Consider the following 26,593-nt stretch of genomic DNA (forward strand, 5'->3'; position numbering starts at 1 on the left):
TGCCGTCCTCTATGTTGCTGTCTAATGTGCATATTTACGAGGAATCCTATTAAAACAAGTCCGCTTAGTTTCATCGGATCAAATCTGACAGTTACACATGTCATAGTATGTTTTACTTTAAATATATACCATGAGTTTGAACTGTACATCATCGTTACCAAATGTTTATGTGCTTAGTGAGAAGAGAGAGCACGGAGCGGACTGAACCAGTGTTCATGTTCGTCCTGATGCAGCGGCTGGTCTTCAGACTCTGCTACATGTTCGGGTTCTGCTCATAAATTCAGTGTCAAGTCCTCTGATTGGCTTGTCCAGTGGAGGGGGTGGAGCCAGACACCTGGTGGAGAACGTTACAATGTTACAGTTTCATGTAGCAGACGCTTTAGTCCAAAGCGAGAGGTATTACAACACGAGCAACGATCGAGACAGGAGGGAACAGAGTCAGTCAGACACACAGCTTCAGGTGTGACACAGGTGCTGACAGGCAGAGACAGGGTGTTAGAAGAACAACATTTAGGATTAAGGTCATTTGTGTTTAGTGTTTCCATTAAAAGTTTACTGAATCAGCTGTTAGCAGCTCCTGTTAGCAGCTCCTGTTAGCATGGATGGACGATGGAAGAAAACCTTAAAACAAAGATTCTCCGGCACGTTTGTATTTTTTCTGATGTCTCAGAGGATTCATGAATGTTCATTGTGGCCAAACATCAGAGGCATCTGAAATCCGCTGGGTTGGAAAGGCACGCTAATCTGAAACGTGTGTTTGATGCCTGTGGGTTGGATTTGACTGACTGAAGACTCTGAGAAAAGAAGGAGCTTTTTTGCACACTGTCTCTGCCCCTCCTTCAGCTCTTTGTGCCCACCTGTGATTTGACCTCCCCCATCATGTTTGTCTCTGCTCACCTGTCCTCCTCCTCTCCCTCTTCCTCGTCCAGAGAACACGGTGGTCAGTCCGTTATGTGCGGGGACATGTCGTAGGGGACGTGTCCTCGAGTCCTTCAGCTCTGACAGGAGCTCCGGGCTGGACAGGGACAAACGAGCTGCACACAAGGTCAGGTGTTTAGTTTCCAAAATATGAAATCTTACAAGCAGGAGTGAGAATTGTTCAGCTTGTAGCTTCAACATGCCAACATGTGAGGTAAGTATACAGTATACAGATGACAGCAGGGCAACATGTGTAGTACAAGTATGACCTTTCTACGAGTGGATTCATCCTCTCAGGATGTTGGTCAGTGAAATGTGAGACACAAGTTACACTAACTATTGGAAAATAACTCGGGGACTGAGTTAGCTGAGGGGACACCTAGCAGACAGCTAGCAGCTCCCAGCTGTCACTCAAAGAGGCCACGCCCCTAATGATGCATCACTGTAAGCCTTAATATAATGTAAACAGGTGAGCTGTATAAAGATTCTCCCCGTACAGTTGTCATGAAGAGAGAAATGAGCTATAGAGACCCAAACTGTTTTTTGTACCAGGCTGTAAACATGTTTATTTCTGCTGTAAAGTTTAACATGGGGCTCTATGGGGACTGACTCACTGCTGGAGACAGCCTCAAGTGGACACCAGAGGAACTGCAGGGGTTGAGACTCCTGCCGCCTCAGGGGTTGCTGCTTTGTTACCAGAAAAAAGATCCTGATGATGTTTTGCCAGAAGGAGACTCTTTAGGCAGCGAGTACTTTCTCCTCTGTATACATTGTCTTTTAATAACTACAACCCCAAAAAGTAGAACAAGTGAAAGAAAAAAGACAGAAAACCAACCTGGAACAACCATAGCAACCTCAACAGAGAACGGTCTAATAAACAACATGTCACAAAACTACGTACAACAATGTAAAAATCACCTGACCAGGTCAATGTCACGTTTGATGTTGTACAATGTGACAACCAGCTCACCTTGTCTGGGAGAAGATGAGGAGGAGGAGCTACAGGGGGAGGAGGGTGTCGTGGGGCTGAAGGGGGAGGGCAGAGGTGAGGAGGCGGTGCAGGGGAAGGTTGAAGAGGAGATGACATTGGATTCACTGACGTCGCTGTCATACTGAAATTTGTTCCGACGTTCTGTAAACAAAGAGAGGAGATTGTTTAGTGTCTCTGTGTGTCTGTGTGTCTCTGTGTGTCTGTGTGTCTGTGTGTCTCTGTGTGTCTGTGTGTCTGTGTGTCTCTGTGTGTCTGTGTGTGTCTGTGTCTCTGTGTCTCTGTGTGTCTGTGTGTCTGTGTGTCTCTGTGTGTCTCTGTGTGTCTGTGTCTCTGTGTGTCTGTGTGTCTCTGTGTGTCTGTGTGTCTGTGTGTCTCTGTGTGTCTGTGTGTCTGTGTGTCTCTGTGTGTCTGTGTGTGTCTGTGTCTCTGTGTCTCTGTGTCTCTGTGTGTCTGTGTGTCTGTGTGTCTGTGTGTCTCTGTGTGTCTGTGTGTCTGTGTCTCTGTGTGTCTCTGTGTGTCTGTGTGTCTGTGTGTCTGTGTCTCTGTGTCTCTGTGTGTCTGTGTGTCTGTGTGTCTCTGTGTGTCTGTGTGTCTGTGTGTCTGTGTGTCTCTGTGTGTCTGTGTGTCTGTGTGTCTCTGTGTGTCTGTGTGTCTGTGTGTCTCTGTGTGTCTCTGTGTGTCTGTGTGTCTCTGTGTGTCTGTGTGTCTCTGTGTGTCTGTGTCTCTGTGTGTCTGTGTGTCTGTGTGTCTCTGTGTGTCTGTGTCTCTGTGTCTCTGTGTCTCTGTGTGTCTGTGTGTCTGTGTGTCTGTGTCTCTGTGTGTGTCTGTGTGTGTCTGTGTCTCTGTGTGTGTCTGTGTGTGTCTGTGTCTCTGTGTGTCTGTGTCTCTGTGTCTCTGTGTCTCTGTGTCTCTGTGTGTCTGTGTCTCTGTGTCTCTGTGTGTCTGTGTGTCTGTGTGTCTGTGTCTCTATGTCTGTGTGTGTCTGTGTCTCTGTGTGTCTGTGTGTCTGTGTCTCTGTGTGTCTGTGTCTCTGTGTGTCTGTGTCTCTGTGTCTGTGTGTGTCTGTGTTTCTGTGTGTCTGTGTCTCTGTGTGTCTGTGTGTCTGTGTGTCTCTGTGTGTCTGTGTCTCTGTGTGTCTGTGTGTCTGTGTCTCTGTGTGTCTGTGTCTCTGTGTCTGTGTGTCTCTGTGTCTGTGTGTGTCTGTGTGTCTGTGTCTCTGTGTGTCTGTGTGTCTGTGTCTCTGTGTGTCTGTGTCTCTGTGTCTCTGTGTGTCTGTGTGTCTGTGTCTCTGTGTGTCTGTGTCTCTGTGTCTCTGTGTGTCTGTGTGTCTGTGTCTCTGTGTCTCTGTGTGTCTGTGTCTCTGTGTCTCTGTGTGTCTGTGTCTCTGTGTCTCTGTGTCTCTGTGTCTGTGTGTCTGTGTGTCTCTGTGTGTCAGTGTCTCTGTGTCCCTGTGTCTGTGTGTCTGTGTCTCTGTGTCTCTGTGTGTCTGTGTCCCTGTGTGTCTGTGTGTCTGTGTGTCTCTGTGTCTCTGTGTCTCTGTGTGTCTGTGTGTCTGTGTCTGTGTGTCTGTGTCTCTGTGTGTCTGTGTCCCTGTGTGTCTGTGTGTCTGTGTGTCTCTGTGTCTCTGTGTCTCTGTGTGTCTGTGTCCCTGTGTCTCTGTGTGTCAGTGTCTCTGTGTCTCTGTGTCTGTGTGTCTGTGTCTGTGTGTCTGTGTCTGTGTCTCTGTGTCTGTGTGTCTCTGTGTCTCTGTGTCCCTGTGTCCCTGTGTCTCTGTGTCTCTGTGTCTGTGTGTCTGTGTGTCTCTGTGTGTCAGTGTCTCTGTGTCTCTGTGTGTCTGTGTCCCTGTGTGTCTGTGTGTCTGTGTGTCTGTGTGTCTGTGTGTGTCTGTGTCTCTGTGTGTCTGTGTCTGTGTGTCTGTGTCTCTGTGTCCCTGTGTCCCTGTGTCTCTGTGTGTCAGTGTCTCTGTGTCTCTGTGTCTGTGTGTCTGTGTCTGTGTCCCTGTGTCTGTGTGTCTCTGTGTGTCAGTGTCTCTGTGTCTCTGTGTCTCTGTGTCTGTGTGTCTGTGTGTCTGTGTGTCCCTGTGTCTCTGTGTCTCTGTGTCCCTGTGTCTCTGTGTCTCTGTGTCTCTGTGTGTCTGTGTGTCTGTGTGTCTGTGTGTCTCTGTGTCTGTGTGTGTCTGTGTGTCTGTGTCTCTGTGTGTCTGTGTGTCTGTGTGTCTGTGTCTCTGTGTGTCTGTGTGTCTGTGTGTCTGTGTGTCTCTGTGTGTCTGTGTCTCTGTGTGTCTGTGTGTCTCTGTGTGTCTGTGTCTCTGTGTGTCTGTGTCTCTGTGTCTCTGTGTGTCTGTGTGTCTGTGTCTCTGTGTCTCTGTGTGTCTGTGTCTCTGTGTGTCTGTGTGTCTCTGTGTGTCTGTGTCTCTGTGTGTCTGTGTCTGTGTGTCTGTGTCTCTGTGTCCCTGTGTCTCTGTGTGTCAGTGTGTCTGTGTCTGTGTCCCTGTGTCTGTGTCCCTGTGTCTGTGTGTATCTGTGTGTCAGTGTCTCTGTGTCTCTGTGTCTCTGTGTCTGTGTGTCTGTGTGTCTCTGTGTGTCAGTGTCTCTGTGTCTCTGTGTCTGTGTGTCTCTGTGTCTGTGTGTCTCTGTGTCCCTGTGTCTCTGTGTCCCTGTGTCTCTGTGTCTCTGTGTCTCTGTGTCGTGTGAGATAAAAATGTCACCTTGTAGAAACTGTGCTTGCAGCTCTGGACTCTGCAGAGACAGACGAGGAGGAGGCGAGGGCGATGAGGAGGACTGAAGCTGAGTCTCTGGAGCAGCCGTTACTGAGGTAGATGATGATGATACAGCTGGTAATGAAGAAGTCATGATGTGTGTCTGCAGTGGGACGAGCTTTAAAGAGAGCCCATGAGTTAGCGCTGAGTTAGCTCTGTTTTAGCATAAAATCTGAGCGCTGTCAGCACCTGCAGGGCGGAGCCAGCATCGCGTTTCTGTCCCACACATGCCGGAGCTGAGGGGACAGCTCTTTCATGAATCAAAGAGGGCCTGACTTTCCATCAGCTCACTGTCCAAGCAGATATCCAGCGGGCTGGTCTGATCACGGATGACTCACCTTGTTTTCATGCCCTTTCCTGACTTTCAGAACGTACGCTGCTCCGTCCTAGGCGTAAAAGGTACACCCAGGTGCCCACCAACTAGGCTTTAACCTAACAGGTACACAGGGCGTAGCCTAAAGCCTGTCCTAACTGTCAGCTGTAGGTGGGACGTTGCCCAGCTGGTGCACTCGGCTCCTGCAGTTACAGCTCAATCCATTTTATGACACTGCTCTTCTATAAGAGAGAAACTTTAATGCTACAGATACAGAACAGTGCAGAGTACTCTAAGTAGTACTTTAGTGCCGTCTGAGGGCAGCACATCACACTACATGTTACATCAGTGCACCTTTAGAAGCACTGCTGATATATCATTAGCATACCCTGTACATTGCTAGCATTAAGATCACCCTGAGATTGAACCAGGTCGAGGGGACAAGGCAGGGCCCAAATCTCTGCACCCACCTGTGTCTCACCTGTGTCTCACCTGTGTCTCACCTGGTCTCTGGTGTTCCTCAGTGCGCTCGTGTGTTTGAACCCGTCAGCGGAAACATCACAATCCAACTGCGAGTGTTTCTCCCAGTCTGTGAAGCTGCTCGGCCCTGTGGCAGCTCGACGATGACTTCCTGCTGCTGGGACAAAGTCTGCCTCGCTTTACCACTCTCTCTCTCTGTGTGTGTGTGTGTGTGTGTGTGTGTGTGAGAGAGAGTGTGTGTTTGTGTGTTTGCTTTAGGAGAAAAATTCATGCATAACACACACACGACTCAAAAGTCCACATTAATTATTGACATGTTTTTAATGACATTGTCACCATGGATACCAGGAAGAAAAAAAGAGTCAGCTGGACTTTTAACCCACACACGCACGCACGCACGCACGCACACACACACACACACACACACACAGTGATTGACAGTCAGATTTAAACTGTGACAGGTATGTTACACTGAAAGTTACCTGTTCCACTCTGTTTATTTGAACACGTTCGTACATCATGATGACCCGCTCACCTTCCTTCAGCTCTGTTCTACCTGTTCTTAAATAAAACCTTTCACACAGGAAGCTGACCGATGATCTCGGACTGTAACTGTTACAATGTAACAACATTCTCTCCCAAATGTTCATTTCTGTGTATTTTATATATCAGAATCAGAACACGGACAATCTGTTTACGTGTATACTTATAAATATTTCTTAGTTCGACTAAAACTCATTTGAAATCTTCACTTGAAATCACTTTTTGTTTTCATTTTAAGGATCAGGCTGTCAATCACCTGGCACTGGGCGGGTCTTCCTTGTTATTTTTCATGGCACATCAATGACTCCATAAGGACTGATCTCAGGAAGGGGGCGCGTTCACAAGAGCCACACAGATGAATATAGAAATAAAAGTGCATTACATACACGCCTGTAGAGAACTAAAACTACTACGATAAACAGAAACAAAGATAATAGCTGTTCACTCTCACACAGCTGTGGCTCAGTGGTAGAGTCGGTTCATCTTTCAATCTGAAGGTCGGAGGTTCGATCCCCAGCTCCCTCAGGCTACATGTCGAAGTGTCCTTGGGGAAGACACTGAACCCCAAATTGCTCCCGGTGGCAGAGCCAACGGGTACGAATGTGAATGTGATGCACTTTACGTAGCAGCCTCTGCCATCAGTGCGTGAATGTGTGTGTGTGTGAATGTTTGAGTGGCCGCAGAGACTAGAAAAGCGCTGTTGCATGTCCATTTACCATTTCCACAGGCCTCCACCTGCTTTAGGTTCACTTAAGCTCAACAGTAACTTGTTCTGAACGAAAAAGGACTGAAAGCTCAAACGCCGTGTTCTTGATCACACTGAACAAGCTTCAATGGCTCCTGCTCGATTAGACTGACAGAAGAACAAAGTGAACATTTCACAGTTTGTGTCTTTAATAAAAAATAAAGAATCAAACAGTTAATGATTCACAAAACAAAAAACATGCTTCAACTACTGGCACACTGCTGTGTTAGCTCATGGCAGCATAGCGTCACTTTGAACAATTATCATAGTATGATGTGAGAAGACCAGCATGCTTTGCTGCGTTGAAATGCAGATTAGTCACGCAGAACTTGAAGTTACAGACTGTGTGTGAGTTAGTGAATGAATGAAAACACAACATAAGCGACTTTCTGTCACTCCTCCATTCATACGTTTCTTATTATAACTTAAATCCCTAAATGCTTACCAGCTGTTTCCCCGTTTGGAAACTAAATGCTAAGCCAGCCAGCTGCTTGAAGGAGCTTCATATTTTCCGTACAGAGAGAGGGACTGATCTGAACATCTGACTCTCAGGAGAGGACGATACGTTTTTCCACATATTTGACAAACAATCTGTGAGAACACTTTGAGCGCTCCGCTAACTCTAACAGACGCAGAGAAACAAATGAGTAGAGGCCATAAAAGAGCAGCGCAGACAAAAATACACAAACATTAGAAAAAAACAAGAGTTAAAAACTAACTCACTACTTCCTGTAAACGCTGTTTTTTCTGACCTCCAGCGGTTTAACTTGTAACCCTGCTGCTGTGATGTACAGGTGTACTCAGGTACACTGTGACATCGCTGCTTACTAGCGAGGAGCTGTTTTAAGTTTCTCTGTCATGACTCTACAGCTGTCTTTGTGTTTGTAGCAATCTGCTCTCACAGAATACTACTGCAGTCCAACTCAGAGAACACGCCGCACCATCATCGTCATCATCTCCATGGTGACGAGGCAGCAGTTAGAGTGTCCACTTCAAACACCTGCAGAAACACAGGAAGGTTTAGAGTACTGCTCCACAACTTTTACCTTTTGGACATTTTAGAAATGTGATCTCAAGTAAACATAATAATTAGTTTATTGAATATTTATTCATTAAATCATCGACCCTCATTTAGAGGCTTTTTACATCATTTGATTTAAGATTTAAATGTATCAACAGTTTATCAAATAATTTGATAAACTGTAAATAATGAGAATTATATTATTACGTTTCTGTAAAGTGAGCATGTTTCTGTAAAGTGAGGACGTTTCTGTAAAGTGAGGACGTTTCTGTAAAGTGAGCACATTTCTGTAAAGTGAGGACATTACTGTAAAGTGAGGACATTTCTGTAAAGTGAGGACATTACTGTAAAGTGAGGACATTTCTGTAAAGTGAGGACATTACTGTAAAGTGAGGACGTTTCTGTAAAGTGGGGACGTTTCTGTAAAGTGAGGACGTTTCTGTAAAGTGGGGACGTTTCTGTAAAGTGAGGACATTACTGTAAAGTGAGCACATTTCTGTAAAGTGAGGATGTTTCTGTAAAGTGGGGACGTTTCTGTAAAGTGAGGACGTTTCTGTAAAGTGAGGACATTTCTGTAAAGTGAGCACATTACTGTAAAGTGAGGACGTTTCTGTAAAGTGAGCATGTTTCTGTAAAGTGAGGACGTTTCTGTAAAGTGAGCACATTTCTGTAAAGTGAGGACATTACTGTAAAGTGAGGACATTTCTGTAAAGTGAGGACATTTCTGTAAAGTGAGGACATTACTGTAAAGTGAGGACATTTCTGTAAAGTGAGGACATTACTGTAAAGTGAGGACATTTCTGTAAAGTGGGGACGTTTCTGTAACGTGAGGACGTTTCTGTAAAGTGGGGACGTTTCTGTAAAGTGAGGACGTTTCTGTAAAGTGAGGACGTTTCTGTAAAGTGAGGACATTTCTGTAAAGTGAGCATGTTTCTGTAAAGTGAGGACATTTCTGTAAAGTCAGAAGATTTGCAGTTAAGTAAGGACAGGTCAAGACTTAGTAAAAAATCAGTATTTGAATGAGGGTCTTCATAAGCATAGACAGACAAACGTGAGTGTGTGTGTGTGTACCTGGTTTCTCGATGTGTAACCAGACACTTGCTGCTGCAGTAGCGCCCCCCACAGGTGGTACAGGTGTAGTGAGAGGGAAAGCCACAGACGCAACAGAAATGACGAGGGGGCAGAGACGAGGGAGGGGCCACAGCAGACAGGTAGTTAGGCTCCACCTTCTCAGTCAGGTTCTACCAATCAGAGAGCAGAGTGAGTTGATAGAATCTCAGCCAATGAGAGGACAGGAAATTTGTGATTATTTGTGACTCACCTCCTCCTCCAGCAGTGTGGTGAAGTTTTTCCTGAAACGCTGCTTGAAGTGATCGCCTCTCGTCTTCCTTTTCTTCTTCTCTGCACGCACAGACACAGAGAAGAAGAAGATCTGAAACACATTCTTAAAACTGCAATAATGTTTTAGTGTCCAAGAGTCGCTCATCTTTCTTCTTATGCGTTTCAAAGCAGGAGAGCACAAAAGGTCCAACCTGGTTCTTCAGTCTCACTGAAGGCAGGGAGGCGGGCAGTAGGACCCGGGGGAGGGAGAGAGGACAGAGGGTCGTCCTGGAAACACAAAACAACACAACAACAATCAGAAACTACTGTCTTTGTGTGTACGTTCCAGCTCAGACCATCATTTATCTGACTGTGAATGGAGCACCAAAACAAATCAGAAGTAACACAATGGGAAGCAATTATCCCTGTAACATTATTGTTAATATAATCAGAGCAAACGGACAGCAGATTCACACAGACACACCTGGAAGTTGTCTTTCTCCAGAGCCTCCAGCTGCCGGGTCAGTCTCCTCTGTCTGGTGGCTTCATCCAAAACTCTGCGCTGCCCAGCCTCCACCCGAGCTGACAGGCAGGCAGACAGGAAGACAGACAGACAGACAGACAGACAGAGATAAAAAAAAGCAGGGACAGTGTTTACAACCCTCTATCGAAAGCTGTATTTGCAGTTTTAAAACAGCCTGAAACCAAACTGCGTTATAAAATCTCGCAACTTAACATTTCTTCACACTCAGGGTACTGACTGAAACCCCATCGAACATTCCCAATGATCGTTTTTTACGACTTGTTTTGAGCTAAAGTTGAATTCTGCGCACTGTGAGGATCCAGAATCCCTCCGGGAATCAGTAAAAGTAAAACGCAGAGGGCTGCTGGCTGCAATCATACTATCCTTTTAGGTTACTGGCTCGTGAGTTAGCCCCGGAGCCTCCATTAATTTGTATAAAAAATAGGAAACGCCAACAAATACGTTTTTAACGCGCGTTTACACCTTCAAAAGTTACTTCATCAGATTCACGAGCGCGTGTAATGTAGCGAAGTCTCGTTCGAATGAGAATTTAGAACAAAAATAAGAAAAACTCACCGGATCCTTTCTTCTCCAGCACCATGTTGTCTCACTTCCGCTCTACGGCAGCCGCAGAGGTTCCTACCAAATCAAACGAAACATGCCCATAGATCAACAAGTGGCTTCGCGAATCTTACAGGACCCTGCTGCTTTGAAAGTACGTAACACAGATTTTTTTCACACCTTTTTACAGGTTTCCACCAGAACAGCTGTGTGACTGTGAGTATCTTTGCTACGCTAGCTGCAGGGCACTTTGAGGGGAGCTCATTTCCGTTTCTTTGTCGCCACCTGGTGGGGAGATGTTCACTGTGTCTTTTTTACATTGGATGGTTCCTCCAGCATCATGCTTCTGATTTTATTCAGTTAATTTTAGACGTTATAATAATAGTTTGTCATAAATTGAAGGAGCTTTGTTCATGAAATCACGACATGAGAAAAAAACAAACAGGAGGTCCTTAACTTCTTTCTCTCTCTGCGGCTGGAAAAGTAAACCAAACCCAAAATAATCATTATTACTACATATCAAAGCAGTGTTTGATTTTACTGGGACCTTTTCCAGGTACAGAGTCTTATAAGTCTTTGGTTATGATATGTGGGCTGACACGAGCTCAGATTGTTTCTGGTGACACGCTCGGGCTGTACGTGTTGTTCCTCATGTGAGGTGGACCATGTTTATAGAGTTAACACATGCACTCTGTAATATTCCTCCTGTTATAACGTCTCTGTATTCAAACCTTTGGCTAAGATTTAGGATATCCTTTTCTGTTTTATTTGTCACTATATCTAGTGTTTTTTATTGTGTGAAGTGAAGACAGCTGTAGGTGGCGCTCAAGACAAATTTAATATGCTTACAAAATGAAATATAATTCATAAATATATATGTATGTGTACCTCATCCTAACCCAATTAAGATGATCTCATTAATAAAAAAAAGATTACACAAATGTTATTTGTATTATGAATTTACGCGTTTGAGATCCCGCCACCTAAACACACAGTCAGCTGTTACTGAGAGCCAGGACACCAACACACCCCGCTCTGACAGTACAATTATTTATTCAAATCTCAAAACTTTATTCGCTCAGTCATTAACAAATAATTTAATGCAGTCTGTACAAAGCCAGAGACCGTCGAATCCTCGTATCGACAGGCACGCACGGAGAGAAAATTACAGGCAGTGTCAGGTGGAAACCTCGTATCGTACCATCCAAACTCACAGCTTTATTTTAAATAAGCAGATAAAAACTGTGAGGAGGCGACGGTTTCACACCTCAACAATGATAAACACTCAAATACATGAGAGAAAACAGAGAAGCAAATAAAACCCAAAGACATGAACAGAATGGATTCAAACACGAAACGAAGAAGAATCACAGAGTATAAAAAGGCCTTTAGTGTTTACCCAGGAACAGTTTAAAAAGTCTCATTTACACACTTTTACCACACGCACACGCACACGCACACGCACACGCACACACACACACACACGCACACACACACACACACACGCACACGCACACACACGCACACACACACACAGGTGGAGTGTGTCCTGCTTGCATAGATTCAGGTAATTAGATAAGGCAGCACGGTGACACATGATTTTCAACTCCACTTGAGACTCTTATTTTGAAATGCCACATTTGCTTAAGTAACCACATGGAGATAAAATAAAGTGACTCTTATTCTGAAGTGTTCGGCCAGGATGCGTTAAGGACTCCTTAATCGGACTGAACCACAGGTGAAGGTGAGTCAGGTGTGACAGCAGGTCGTCCAATCAGAGAGCAGACAAGGGAAAATGTTCTGAGACGATGCGTTCAAAGCCATCACGTCCTTTTCTCCGCTCTGTCTCCATCTGTGAGGATGAGGTCAACTATGTTCTCACACACACACACACACACACACACGCACACAGACCTGTTGAAGTGGTGGGCGTGTCTGATTGGTTTGTGAACAGGCTCTTTAAAACACACACACACACACACACACACACACACACACACACACAGTTTGACAGGTCTATGGGTCTACGAAGGACACCATGATGTATCTGGTCCCTCTGGTGGTGGGCAGACCCTCGTGGTAGTGTGTCAGGCGGCCGGGGTGCATGAAGGACCAGCCCTTCTTGGGAGACTCCACCTGACAGTCGTAACGCAGGAACCTGCAGCCTCCACCCTGATACACACACACACACACACACACACACACACACACACACACACACACACACACACACACAGGTAAACAGTAATGTATCCACTCACAAACTCTTGAGTTTCACTTTTTATTGCGTGTGCGTGTGCGTGTGTGTGTGTGTGTGTGTGTGCGTGCGTGCGTGCGTGCGTGCGTGCGTGCGTGCGTGCGTGCGTGTGTGCGCGCGCGCGCGTGTGCGCGTGCGTGCGTGTGCGTGCGTGTGTGTGTGTGTGCGTGTGTACCTCATAGTCGATGCCCTTGCTGTTCAGGGCGATGTTGATGGTGAAGGTGGAGGAGTCGTGATGCGGCCGCAGAGACGGCTGCTCGTCAGGACGATAACGCACCACAAAGTTCATGATGGCCTGAGCCTGCACACACATGATTCATTATTTTAAACATACCAACAGATTCACCACAGAGGCTGCTAACATGTCTCTAACGACATTAGGCTCAGGGTGTTCATCCACAATATAACTATCTGGTGTACTTCGGTGTAGCGCTGTACCTTGGGGTAATAGCCAGGATAAAGTTTTTCTGTGACTGGCACGATGTACTCTTTGAGGAACTTGAGCCACTCCTTCTCAAAGCCGATCTGGTTCATGTGGATATCCACTGTTGGGACGTTTTCATAGCCACCTGATAGACGCTCGTCCTGCACAACACCGACAGAAAAGACAAAACCTTTAGAGCTCCAGACTCACTGTCAGTTTGTCTTTAACGCAGACTCCGTCAGACAGGTTGACAGGTTACCGTGTGTGATCCTCCAGACCACTCCCCAAACTGCTCCATGGTCTCCACCAGATCATCACACATCTTGTCAGAGAAGGCTGGAAACCAGTAAACATCTGGACAGGGCTGGGACATAAAGAGACACAGATGGTGAGATCATCATTGAGCCACAGGCTGTTAAACGTTCATTATTTAGCTGTGTAAAGATCACATTTACTGGAAGCAGCAGTAGGTAGAGAGACAGACAGGTTCGTTTACCTGCTGCACAAACACCTTCTCATCTTCAAAGATCTTAGAGTAGTTCTCATTGATGTACTTCTCCTTCCAGTCCTGCAAACACACACACACACACACACACTCAGCCTGTGCCTTCGTCCACTTCATCACGTGTTTATGTTAGTGCATTCTGTTGTTTGTCTGACCACAGGGTTGTCGAAGATCTGCCACATGTCCGGGTGAAGCCTGGACGTGTTGAAGTTTGCCGACGCCACCAGACGACCAAACTCGTCGCGGTTTGACACAAACATGAAGACCCCCTGAGGAATCACATCAAAACCATGGCTGATTGTGTTACTCTTGTGACCATTATTTTCTTTGTTTGGGAGCAGGTGGGAGTAGCTTCTGAATGACACCAACCATCACCCACCTACTGTCCAGAATAATCAGGACCCCCCGATGTTTAAAAAGGTCAAACTAAGGAATTTGCTCTGACCCTGACGAAGACTTCAAAGAGTCTAACACAGGCTTCTTATGATGACCTCCGCGCTGCTCCTGGTTTTACACATGTGAGGATTTATTTGTGTACTTTGAATCACCTGATAATTCATCGTTAATATTGTTGTAAGGAGCCACAACAGATGACTGAGTGTGACACAAATGACGTCGCAGACAGTGCAAACAGCATACCAGTGGTGAGCAGGTGTTCAGTGTGTTACCTGGTCTCTGATGCTCCTGCAGAACACCATGTCGGGGTCCATCCCCTCAGCCACATACAGGCTCACCTGGGACAGTTTGGACCGCAGCATGCTGCCTTTGATCAGGTAGGCCTGAGTGATGTACGGCACGTTCCACAGGCCGCTGCACAAACAAACAAGGACACACACACATTATTTACCTCTCCACACTTCACCTGCACTGTTAGAAAACATGGTTTGTAGAGAAGGACACCTAACAACATGACTACTGTGTGTGTGTGTGTGTGTGTGTGTGTGTGTGTGTGTGTGTGTGTGTGTGTGTGCGCGCGCACGCTCACATCCTCTTGCCCTGGACGATCTCGATGTAGTCTTCAGATCTGGAGTAGTACCCTTCAGGACTGAGAGCACCCCAGAAGTTACTCCACAGCTTCCCGTGTTTGGACAACATTGGAGCTATAACTGACCTGAGAGGCGAACAGAGGATTAAGATCACATGACGTAATCAACCATCAGATAAAAGAACAACATGTCCTCTCACTTAGAGAGTGGGGGGTTTGGTGATGATGTCACAAAGTAGTTAAATTCTCTTACACACTTAAGGTTAAGAAAAGGTACACATTAATGATTAAAACCTTTAAAGGTCAAAAGGTTAAGAAAGATGTTAATAGGATTCAGTCAATACAATCTGACTGCAAAGCATCGATTTCAGTCCTGCCTGCGCCACCTGCAGGCACTAGTGTGTGCCTGTTAGGGTGTAGGGTATATGGAAGTGTACTAGTGTATACCTGTTAGGGTGTAGGGTATATGGAAGTGTACTAGTGTATACCTGTTAGGGTGTTGGGTAATGTAAAGGGGTACTTGGTTTTACTTTAAGGCGTAGGGTACAACAATGCTAGTGTGTACTTGATGCTGTGTAAGTCTTAGGGTGCAGAGTAACAAAGAAGGATGCTAGTGTGTACTTGATGCTGTGTAAGTCTTAGGGTGCAGAGTAACAAAGAAGGATGCTAGTGTGTACTTGATGCTGTGTAAGTCTTAGGGTGCAGAGTAACAAAGAAGGATGCTAGTGTGTACTTGATGCTGTGTAAGTCTTAGGGTGCAGAGTAACAAAGAAGGACGCTGGTGTGTACTTGATGCTGTGTAAGTCTTAGGGTGCAGAGTAACAAAGAAGGACGCTGGTGTGTACTTGATGCTGTGTAAGTCTTAGGGTGCAGAGTAACAAAGAAGGATGCTAGTGTGTACTTGATGCTGTGTAAGTCTTAGGGTGCAGAGTAACAAAGAAGGATGCTAGTGTGTACTTGATGCTGTGTAAGTCTTAGGGTGCAGAGTAACAAAGAAGGATGCTAGTGTGTACTTGATGCTGTGTAAGTCTTAGGGTGCAGAGTAACAAAGAAGGATGCTAGTGTGTACTTGATGCTGTGTAAGTCTTAGGGTGCAGAGTAACAAAGAAGGATGCTAGTGTGTACTTGATGCTGTGTAAGTCTTAGGGTGCAGAGTAACAAAGAAGGACGCTGGTGTGTACTTGATGCTGTGTAAGTCTTAGGGTGCAGAGTAACAAAGAAGGACGCTGGTGTGTACTTGATGCTGTGTAAGTCTTAGGGTGCAGAGTAACAAAGAAGGATGCTAGTGTGTACTTGATGCTGTGTAAGTCTTAGGGTGCAGAGTAACAAAGAAGGATGCTAGTGTGTACTTGATGCTGTGTAAGTCTTAGGGTGCAGAGTAACAAAGAAGGACGCTGGTGTGTACTTGATGCTGTGTAAGTCTTAGGGTGCAGAGTAACAAAGAAGGACGCTGGTGTGTACTTGATGCTGTGTAAGTCTTAGGGTGCAGAGTAACAAAGAAGGATGCTGGTGTGCACTTGATGCTGTGTAAGTCTTAGGGTGCAGAGTAACAAAGAAGGACGCTGGTGTGTACTTGATGCTGTGTAAGTCTTAGGGTGCAGAGTAACAAAGAAGGACGCTGGTGTGTACTTGATGCTGTGTAAGTCTTAGGGTGCAGAGTAACAAAGAAGGATGCTGGTGTGCACTTGATGCTGTGTAAGTCTTAGGGTGCAGAGTAACAAAGAAGGACGCTGGTGTGTACTTGTTATGGTTAGGGGTATACAGAGGCTTCTACTGTGTACCTGTTAAGATGTAGAATAAATGAAAGGTATTATTGGAAGGTATTTTTAACAGTGATAGTATCTACTTATAAGAGTGTAGGGGATATAAATGGTTTACACCGTGTACCTGTTTCGGGTTAAGGTATAAAGAAGGGTGCCAGTGTGTACCTGGGCTGCAACTAACAACTATTTTGATAATCGATCAATCTGTGGATTATTTCTACGATTGATCGATTATTAAGAAGAAGAAGAAAAGCTACATTTTAGTTTTAGCATTATATTCCAAACACAAAAAATATTGTCTTTAGTTTTCTTGTACAATGCAATGTCAATATATTACTCATGTAACTCAGTTAATATCTTGTTGATTGACTGAATCATTTCAGATGACAAAGGAAAGTTCAGACGAGGACACGACAATAAAAAAAACAGCACGTTGGGGATGCAGCCGTGAGCTGAGTGTAACGGGGACATGTAACTAACCAAAATATATTTAATCACACACTGCTCAAGTCTCTGTCGTCAATAAATGAAATATTCACTTTAGTCCGTCTCTGACGGACGGCATGAAATATTCAAAAACTCCAAAACGTCATGTTTTACTCCAGAGTCTGTCCGACCGAACTTCAGCTACTCAGCGATAGCTTAGCGTCCGCTCTGACGGACAAACACGATTACAAGTTCATTTAAACACAACGTGGCGGACAGGAATACTCTCCGTCAGTTTCCTCTCCATGTTGTGATGTTTAATGAAGCCGGGCGTTAGCTTCATCAAGAGTTAGCGTTAAATTAGCTTTACCAGTGGTTAGCTTATTAACAGCTTTATTACCACGGTATACTGCTTCGTCAGCGGCCCGGCTGTGGGCCCATCGCAAAACGGAGAGGAGAGAAAATAGACGAGTTTCAGTCCGTTACGTTTGTTTTTAAATGAACGTAATCGTGCGTTTGTCCGTGTGAACGGACACTAATCTGCGGACACACCATCAGCACTGCACACCAAGCCGAGGAGGAGACGGAGTAACTTCCTGTAATTCATCACGTGAGCTACACAAGCCGCGCCATTGGCTGGCTGCCCCCAGTGACGTTTTCACAGCGCATGCCGTGCATCATAACCAAGACCCAACTAATCGATGATGATATTCATTGCCAACTATTTTAACCATCGATTTTAATCAATTTCATCGATTAGTTGTTGCAGCCCTAGTGTGTACCTGGTAGGCTGTAGGGTACAAAGAAGGGCACTAGTGTGTACCTGGTAGGCTGTAGGGTATATAGAAGGGTACAAGTGTGTACCTGCTGGGAGTAGGGTACAAAGAAGGGTACAAGTGTGTACCTGGTAGGCTGTAGGGTATATAGAAGGGTACAAGTGTGTACCTGGCAGGCTGTAGGGTAAATTGAAGAGCACTAGTGTGTACCTGGTAGGCTGTATGGTACAAAGAAGGGCACTAGTGTGTACCTGGTAGGGAGTAGGGTACAAAGAAGGGCACTAGTGTGTACCTGGTAGGCTGTAGGGTATATAGAAGGGTACAAGTGTGTACCTGCTGGGAGTAGGGTACAAAGAAGGGTACTAGTGTGTACCTGGTAGGCTGTAGGGTATATAGAAGGGTACAAGTGTGTACCTGGTAGGCTGTAGGGTAAATAGAGGAGCACTAGTGTGTACCTGGTAGGCTGTAGGGTAAATCGAAGAGCACTAGTGTGTACCTGGTAGGCTGTAGGGTAAATAGAAGAGCACTAGTGTGTACCTGGTAGGCCGTAGGGTAAATAGAAGAGCACTAGTGTGTACCTGGTAGGCTGTAGGGTAAATAGAAGAGCACTAGTGTGTACCTGGTAGGCTGTAGGGTATATAGAAGGGTACAAGTGTGTACCTGCTGGGAGTAGGGTACAAAGAAGGGTACTAGTGTGTACCTGGTAGGCTGTAGGGTATATAGAAGGGTACAAGTGTGTACCTGCTGGGAGTAGGGTACAAAGAAGGGTACTAGTGTGTACCTGGTAGGCTGTAGGGTATATAGAAGGGTACAAGTGTGTACCTGGTAGGCTTTAGGGTAAATAGAGGAGCACTAGTGTGTACCTGGTAGGCTGTAGGGTAAATCGAAGAGCACTAGTGTGTACCTGGTAGGCTGTATGGTACAAAGAAGGGCACTAGTGTGTACCTGGTAGGGAGTAGGGTACAAAGAAGGGCACTAGTGTGTATCTGGTAGGGAGTAGGGTACAAAGAAGGGCACTAGTGTGTACCTGGTAGGGAGTAGGGTACAAAGAAGGGCACTAGTGTGTACCTGGCAGGCTGTAGGGTATATAGAAGGGTACAAGTGTGTACCTGGTAGGGAGTAGGGTACAAAGAAGGGCAATAGTGTGTACCTGGCAGGCTGTAGGGTATATAGAAGGGTACAAGTGTGTACCTGGTAGGTATTAGGGTACAAAGAAGGGTACTAGTGTGTACCTGGTAGGCTGTAGGGTATATAGAAGGGTACAAGTGTGTACCTGGTAGGGAGTAGGGTAAATAGAAGAGCACTAGTGTGTACCTGGTAGGCTGTAGGGTAAATAGAAGAGCACTAGTGTGTACCTGGTAGGCTGTAGGGTAAATAGAAGAGCACTAGTGTGTACCTGGTAGGCTGTAGGGTAAATAGAAGAGCACTAGTGTGTACCTGGTAGGCTGTAGGGTAATGTAGAAGGGTGCTAGTACGTCATTTTTTGGGCATACAGGAACACAGAGGTGTTTTGTTGGGTAACTGTTTGGATGTAGAGTGAAAGAAAGAACTTTTAACTGTATACAGAAAATTACATACTTGTTTTCCTCGATTAGTATCCTTAGGGTGTCAGGGTTTGTCAAGGCCACGTCAGAGTCGATGCTGAAGTAGTAATCACACTCTGGATTCTTCTTACACGCCTCGCTGCACACAAACACATGTACACATTTCTTGGGATCAGTTATTCTCTGCGTTTTACTACGCTTAGTGAGACTCCGTAAGATCGACTTAAGTCCCACAGAAATAAGGATCTAAACCTACATTCAGACGAAAGAGAAGCCGCTCTTTGAGACTTTTGGACCACAACTGTTTGCCCTTTTAAACAATAGGCCTTAAAATTGTTTACATTTGTTGTACAACTACAAATAAACTGCCTAGCAGAAATCAGGAAAAGCATAGCCATTTGAAAACTTGCTTTAGAAATGAGTTGGTTATAAATACAGCTGCTGATATATGTTTCTGTTCAGCTCTGCTTAAAAAGGGTCCTGATGAAGACCTCTGATGTTAAACTATGTTCTCTGCGGTCTGTGCCGGGCTCCAAAACATACCGCACAGATTTAATGTCTGTATGATCCAGAGACGTTCTACGCAGTCAAAATATTGTTCTCTGTTACTGAACGGTGGAGGGTCATTTCTCTGTGCACTCACACAGCCATGGCTCTGGCCTTGTTCTGCTGCAGGTTCTCCTCTGGTCCCACCAGCGTGGCGTCGGGGAACAGAGCTCTGTGACGCTCCCAGAACCTCTGGATGTGCTGCTCGTGGTAAACAACCTGGATCACAGGTAGATCACCACAGATCAGAAGAGAACAGATAAAGACCTATGACAAGAGTTCTTAGTTCTGTTTGTGTCGTACGTTGTTGTGGATGAAGAGGCGGATCCTCGCCATCGGGTAGTTTAGTGTCGTCAGTCGGTCCAGGAACTCCTCCATGAAGGGCGTGGCATGTTCGATAAACACGGCGACGTACACCAGAGGCATCTCCTCATCCTAAACACACGCAGACAGACAGACAGACAGACAGACAGACAGACAGACAGACAGACAGACAGACAGACAGACACACACACACACACACACACACACACACACACACACACCTTGGTGACCAAAGTTTGATAAACATGGCTGTTGGCTTTATAAATGAGTGTTTTCTTTGCGTACAGGTGTGTCGTTGAAGAACAGCAGGTCGTCGTCACAGATCCCACAGCCGCTCTCATAGGTCCACGCTGTGGGCACGTAGTTACCCAGGTAGTTCAGCTGCAGCTGCAGAAGAGCACATTCATGATGATGAAGAGTTTCAAAGTGCTCTGAGACTCCAAACAGCTTCATCACAGACGGAACATAAGAGGGGTCACAATGACATCATCCAGTAGCTTATGAGTTGGTGGCTGTCACCATCTTGACCCGTCAATCACAGGTAGCCCTGCCCTAACCCCTCCCCTCTTCCTGGTCTGTGTGACTCTCAATGGGAGCATCAGTGACTAAATGAACATCATGCTGTGTTGAAGAAGAAACTAGAGACTGAGACCATAAAGTCATCAGGAACATGTTCTATAGGATCTCACTGTCAGCACTGTCACATGGCGCTGGTGGAAAGCTGTGATTGGTCAGTTACCTTGGTGGGTCCGTTGCCGTGGATAATAACAGGAAGTGTGTCGTAGGCGACGTTCCTCGCTCTGACCTTTGTCCTCTCGAACTTCAAGACGACTTCCTCTGAAGAACAGAGACACTTTCACTTCATCCATGTTCGACAAAGACTGCGTGCGTGCGTGCGTGTGTGTGTGTGTGTGTGTGTGTGTGTGTGTGTGTGTGTGTGTGTGTGTGTGTGCGTGCGTGCGTGCGTGCGTGCGTGCGTGTGTGTGCGCGTGCGGGTGCGTGTGCGTGCACGTGTGTGCGCGCGTGTGCACGTGTCTCACCAACAGCTCCGTTCAGGTTCTGGAAGATTCTGGAGCGGTGGTCCAGAGTCATGTTGAACTTTGTCTGAGGAGATAAAGACATGAGGAGACGAGTCGACTTCTCTGGTTTAAATCATCGACTGATTGTAACTCCATCAGCAGCTCACCCTCTGAGTCTTGTCCAGGTAGATCTTTGTGTAGAACAGCTGGTCGTCGTCGTTGTCTTTGTACTTCCACAGCTGGACCATGGTACTGAGATCTGACGCGAAGCCGATAAACCCTGAACACACACACACACACACACACACACAATCATGAGCACATTTAACTTCCTGTCGCCTCTAGCGCTGGCTGATAAAACGCCTTAACTTGATATGGAACAGGCACAGTTTAAGCTACGGGTGATGACAGTGGGTTACATGCAGACAGAGCTCCTCACAGGAGCCTTAAGTTATCAGGGAATCAAGCTAAGCTAACGTTAGCAGCAGCTCCTCCTGATGTCCGGTGACCACAGAGCGTCAGAGGATCCTACATGTCTGTACTTCTAAAGTAAGAACAGGTGAACGATCATCATCAGGACGCTCTTCACACATCATGTTGCTGTTGTATTAACTCTCAGACGTACGTCGCCTTGGACAAAAGCGTCCGCTACATGAAACTGTAACATTGTAACATCATCACATTATACATCCTGTGAAGCCAGGTGTCTCACCTGCTCAGCTCTCTGCCCACAATACTGCAGTGATTGGAAGAAGGCTCATATGAACAGCTGAGTTTATGATGTAAACTGGTGATATGGATGATAACACTGGGGTTGTTCATACTTCCTGTGTCAGAGAGTAAACACTTTCTTTGAACGTGGCCTCCATGTTCGTTTAAATTTGGTGAATTCACTTCACCATGGACTGAAACAGGAAGTGAAGCTGACTGAGCACAGGAAGGAAAAGACTTCACTCTCAACGCTGACAGAGTTTTCCAGCCTTACAGACGCCGCCTTACCTCCCGAGTTGAGGTAGCGTTTCCCAGAATGCACCTCTGGGTATTTGGAGGCCAGTCTCTGGTCGGGCCAGCAGAATCCCTCCGCAGAGAAAAGCACTCTGTGACCCAGGCGAGAAAACTTGGACAGCAGCTCCTCCGGACCCGACGCGAAGATCACGTCGTAACTGCACAGAGACACGAGGAGGAGGGGACAATAAAGGGACTCTGTGACAGTGAACCGACACACCGACGTCATGGTGGGCTTTGGAAAACCCTGATTAATATTTTATCAATAAAAGAATCAGCTGATTAGTCCTTAATAAACACTACAGAGCACTTCCTGTTGGACAGAGTGGGTTAGAGGTGTGTGTCTGAGCTGTGTGAGTCACACAGTAATAACTCTGTTCATTCATTTTCTCATTTCCATGAAGAGGAGCAGGTCTGAGAGCAGCCTGTACATCATCAGCCTAATGACAGACTGCAGCAGGAAACCGGAGGCTCCACAGCCGCCATGTTGGACCTCCAGGTGTTCATGAAAGCTCCAACAGGAAACACGGGGTCTCCTCCTTCTGCCGCGTCCTGCAGAGCGGCTGCGTGAAGGACTAAAGTTTTCTCTTGCAACACGAGTCAAAGCTTTAAAGGGATTCTTACATGTTTTAAACGTGCACAGAGATAATGAAAAGGTCCATGTTAGGTTTCATGTAAAAGCTGGTCCTGTCCAAGTCTTTGATGTTTTAATGTAGGTGTGGATATTCTGAGAGCACACCTTCGTTTCTGTGTAAGTGGGACAGGTGAGTCACGCTGAAGACACAAACGAGCAGGAAGCAAAGACCGAGAAAGAACGAGGACATAAAGAGTCATGTAACACACACACACACACACACACACACACACACACACACACACACACACACACAGGTGGGTGTTACCTGTCCACAAACATGATGACCAGGTCCTTCCTCTCAGAGTGTTTCAGCAGCTCTCTCTTCAACCATCTCACCTTCTGACCTCCACCCACCGTCCGAGCCACGTCACCCCCCTTCCACTCCTCGCCCAGACCCAGGACCTGCACACACACACACACACACACACACACACACACACAATCATCATCATTTTGTATATCTACACATTAAAGGCTCTTTTTTCATCTCACAGTATTCAAATCTGACATTTCCCATCAGCCCCTGCACCATGCTGTTCTGTGTTGTGTGTGTGTGTGTGTGTGTGTGTGTGTGTTACCTTCACAGTGTAGTTGAATTCTCGGGCCGTCCTCATGAAGCGGTTGAAGCCGTCCGTCTCCTCGGTTGCTGCGGTGATCACCAGCAGATTCTCTACACACACACACACACACACACACACACACAGACACACACACAGACACACACACAGACACACACACACACACACACACACACACAGACACACACACACACTGGTCAACGTTCACTTTCAGCAGAGGAGGAGCAGATTATTTTTCAGGCTCTTTCAAAATAAAACACATTTATTAGTTAAATATAAATCATCTTAGTAAAGTTTTAAAGTCAGACTCAACTACAATACTCAGGTAAAACACACACACCTTTAAATAGTGCTTATTAGAACTTTGTTAAAGCCACAGCTGAGGAGAATCCTACAGCCCCTCCTCCTCCTCCTCCTCCTCCTCCTCCTCCTCCTCCTCCCTCCAGGCTTTTGAGGAATTTCACTCCTGAAATTCCTCAGCAGGAGCTCTCAGAGGTTGCGGGGTGAGGAGCAGGAGGGGGAGGTGAAACAGAGAGCAGTATGTGGAGACAGAAGCCTGCTTGTGTCCCTCAGTGTGCCGTGAACACGAGATAAGGTGTGAGCAGGAAGCAGCTGCAGCCGTCACACACCGTTTAAAGCTCACTGATGTTTACATGACGCATGTCTGTGTGTAGTGCTGATCGGGGACTCTGCAGCTTCATTAAAGGAACAGGTGGATGAGTAACGGTAGCAGCGATGACCTCCTGTCCTCCTGACTGTGTGATGAGAACACACATTCAGACTCACTGTTCAAACCGTGTTAGCTCTCGTGCTATCATCTCCTGTGTGCTCAGACATGAAGCTCAGCTCTGTTCTCGCAGCTGCCGAGATGCTGAAACTGGAGGACAAACTTGTCGGCCCCGTGTGTGGACAGCCGGAGCTCAGAGAGCAAACAAAGACCAGCTCACGGTCACATATGGATTATGTTTCTGCTGAGGAGCGCTCCTGTCAGATCACCTTTCACAATACTGCTGCCTTCATGGTCGAGTATGAAAGCTGGACAAAGCATCACTCAGTCTTTTGGACTCCACATTAGCGAACCGCTGCGTCGCCTCACTGTGCCTGTTGTTAAGCTGAGAAGATGCAGAGCTGGCCTCCTGATCATAGAGACATTCTGTGGGCCGACTGTGTGCGGAGACGAGCTCCACAGAGGGCCCGCAGTGTTCCACAGCCGACTGTCGGGACTGTGAGAGCCGTCGATAAGAGACCTGATGTGTTCGTGTTGGACTCATTCCTGTGAGGTGATATTTTCTACCTTACAGTCATTATTAACATGATATTAAACAATCACACATCTTGTTGGAGAGGATTTACATTTTAAAGATACAATCTCAAACATCTCAGTTTCGTTCTCTTGAGCGCCACCTGTGGTGATAAACGGTAGTTGTGGGAGCAACATATCACACAGTGCTGCATGTGTGACGTCCACGGTCGGCTCCGGTTGTAACTCTTGATTTTCCTGGCTGACGGTCGCTTTCCTTTTCAGACTGTTTGCTTCATCTGAGCGTCGAGTTTGTTTCTTCTTCTTTGGATTTTCACTCCTTGTTGAAGTTGTATCTGTAGTCATCCATCTTTTCTTTGTTTGTTCAGCCATAGTAGATTACTGTTTACTCGCAACACTTGCAGAGAGCGGAGAAGCAGCCGCTTAGCTCCGCCTACCCTCTCTGGCAGACCAACCACTGCTGGCTGATGGGAAACGCGTCACTAACTGGGCGCCGCCACAGACAGCCAGCCCATAATAATACTATATACTGCAGATGAAAGGCTTTCATCAGTGGGCCATCGGCTCAGTCACCATGTGTGACCTCATTCAGAGGGAGAGAGAGACTTACAGACATTTATTTACATGAACATCTTCATGATTATCACTTTAAACACTTTAAACACCAGAACACATTTACAAAAAGAGTGTCTGCTGCTCAAGTGTTCAACAACCAACCCCCGCCAACACACACACAGCTGTCCAAACACACACACACAGTAAATAAATCACTGCAATCCAAACTGAATGTAAACCGACATGCTCCTCTTCACACTATATGATGATGTCACAGGAAATGATGCAACAGCAACGCAGGCTGACCTCCAGCTTCAGAGCGTGTGTCTGATTCATTTTTAGAGACTCTAAAACACTTCCTGTGTTACTACCTGCAGCTTTATAGCAGCCCTGCATATGACTTTATATTTACCGAGGGTCAGTCCCTATCAGCATCCCTCCTTTGTACACTGGAGAAAAACCAACATGATAGTTATAAATCTAATAAGCTGCGTACACTCCTACATCTATTACAGACTTCAGCAGGGATGTGGGCAGTGACTCAGAGCTCTGGAAAGTTCCTTCAGGACGAGGCTCTGAAGATCCAGACCACATCTTTACAATCAAAAGGAGAGCATCATGATTAAAGGCTCACTCCAGCTCTACACATCACTGTATATATATATATATATATATATTACAGACAATTATCTTACATGTCTACACACAAAGTTACCACAGGAAGTGAAATAAACTGTTCATAATCAGCTGATCCTTTCAGTGACATCTGTCTGCCTCCCTAACCCAAAGCATGTCCATGTGTTAAAGCCATGGTGTGCTCTCACAGTTTCTGTTGTATTCTGTACATTTGAAGGGTTCTATATCATCGTACTGGTATCTGTGTAACTTAATAAATACTGTTATTAAGTATTTCTTGTCCCTTTGTAATACCTGGAAACTCGATCAGTCCATCTGTTTAAAAGTAGAATAGCTGCTGTTCGAGGCATCTCTGTGTTTTAAAGTTCAAAGGGCACATGTTAAAGAATTAACAGAACAAATGGACCAAACCAAACAATCCTCACTCACAGTTTATGCTAATTAGCCTCTAGGCTAACCTTAAAGTTTGGATGGTTCTCATACCAGCTAAATTTCCTGACACTCATGTCTACAACTTCTTCCAGGATATATGTCACATGCGCAGCTTTCATTAGCTGTTGATTAGCTGAATAACGGTGTAATTAGCAATACGTAGCCAGGACACCCAGAGCCGGGCAGCACCAGCGGGTCAGGGGGGTCCGCCTGGCCGGGCAGGGGACACCTCCAAAGCGGCCTTACCTGGAGAGAGCCTCCGCTTTTCAGCCGATACGGAGCTCAGGAAGAAGGCGAGAGCCAGCAGGCAGAGAAGACGACAGGAAGACATGACTGCTTTAATAAAACCCCGTTTTCCGTCGTGTCTGTTAACCGTCACTTTATCCCCTCTTCCTCTCCTTCAGTCCTCACTCCATCAGCGCTCCTCTCACGCTCCAACGGCTTTAAACCCTCGCGATACTTCTCACTCGGCTTCGAGAAAGATGTCAACAGAAAACAGGAAAAAAAACGCCCCGCCCCTTTGTTGCCTGTTAGCCGATCAAAAGCGCATATTCTTGATTGACGAGGTCACCGACCAATCAGCGTGCCAGAGTAGCTCCGCACAAGCCAATCAGAGCAGGACAAATGGAAAATAGCGAGCTGTGATTTCTTTGGTGTCTCATTTCGTGGCCTCGGGCAACAGAAAGTTCGTGAAAAACGCTGAAAGTGAATCTTTGCCACGTCTGTTGCATTCCTGAGAGAGAGAGG

At 46.1% G+C, this 26,593-nt stretch overlaps 3 protein-coding genes across 3 annotated transcripts in view; 1 reads left to right on the forward strand and 2 right to left on the reverse strand.

Moving 5' to 3' along the window:
* LOC138600681 (zinc finger protein 420-like) overlaps positions 1 to 26,593 on the forward strand; it is a 113,480-nt gene that overhangs the window by 11,524 nt on the left and 75,363 nt on the right. The window lies entirely within an intron of this gene.
* Positions 5,783 to 10,334, reverse strand: znhit1 (zinc finger, HIT-type containing 1). The gene is made up of 6 exons (XM_069672184.1): positions 10,189 to 10,334; positions 9,574 to 9,671; positions 9,302 to 9,377; positions 9,091 to 9,170; positions 8,841 to 9,010; positions 5,783 to 7,748 (listed from the first exon to the last, which is right to left on the reverse strand). Exons 1-6 carry the CDS (start codon positions 10,211 to 10,213, stop codon positions 7,727 to 7,729), a joined length of 471 nt encoding a protein of 156 aa, XP_069528285.1. The 5' UTR covers positions 10,214 to 10,334; the 3' UTR covers positions 5,783 to 7,726.
* plod3 (procollagen-lysine, 2-oxoglutarate 5-dioxygenase 3) lies at positions 11,632 to 26,305 on the reverse strand. The gene is made up of 19 exons (XM_069672150.1): positions 26,093 to 26,305; positions 22,963 to 23,054; positions 22,650 to 22,786; positions 21,742 to 21,905; positions 20,910 to 21,022; positions 20,764 to 20,827; positions 20,463 to 20,560; positions 20,009 to 20,110; positions 19,703 to 19,834; positions 19,497 to 19,618; positions 18,888 to 18,992; positions 14,345 to 14,470; positions 14,028 to 14,169; positions 13,515 to 13,628; positions 13,351 to 13,422; positions 13,114 to 13,218; positions 12,869 to 13,015; positions 12,606 to 12,731; positions 11,632 to 12,345 (listed from the first exon to the last, which is right to left on the reverse strand). The coding sequence occupies exons 1-19, from the start codon at positions 26,175 to 26,177 to the stop codon at positions 12,190 to 12,192; spliced, it is 2,202 nt and encodes a 733-aa protein (XP_069528251.1). The 5' UTR covers positions 26,178 to 26,305; the 3' UTR covers positions 11,632 to 12,189.

This window comes from Semicossyphus pulcher, unplaced genomic scaffold (genome assembly GCF_022749685.1).
Source record: "Semicossyphus pulcher isolate SPU_LCO1_2020_fin unplaced genomic scaffold, fSemPul1.0.p SCAF_21, whole genome shotgun sequence".
NCBI classification, from domain to species: domain Eukaryota; kingdom Metazoa; phylum Chordata; class Actinopteri; order Labriformes; family Labridae; genus Semicossyphus; species Semicossyphus pulcher.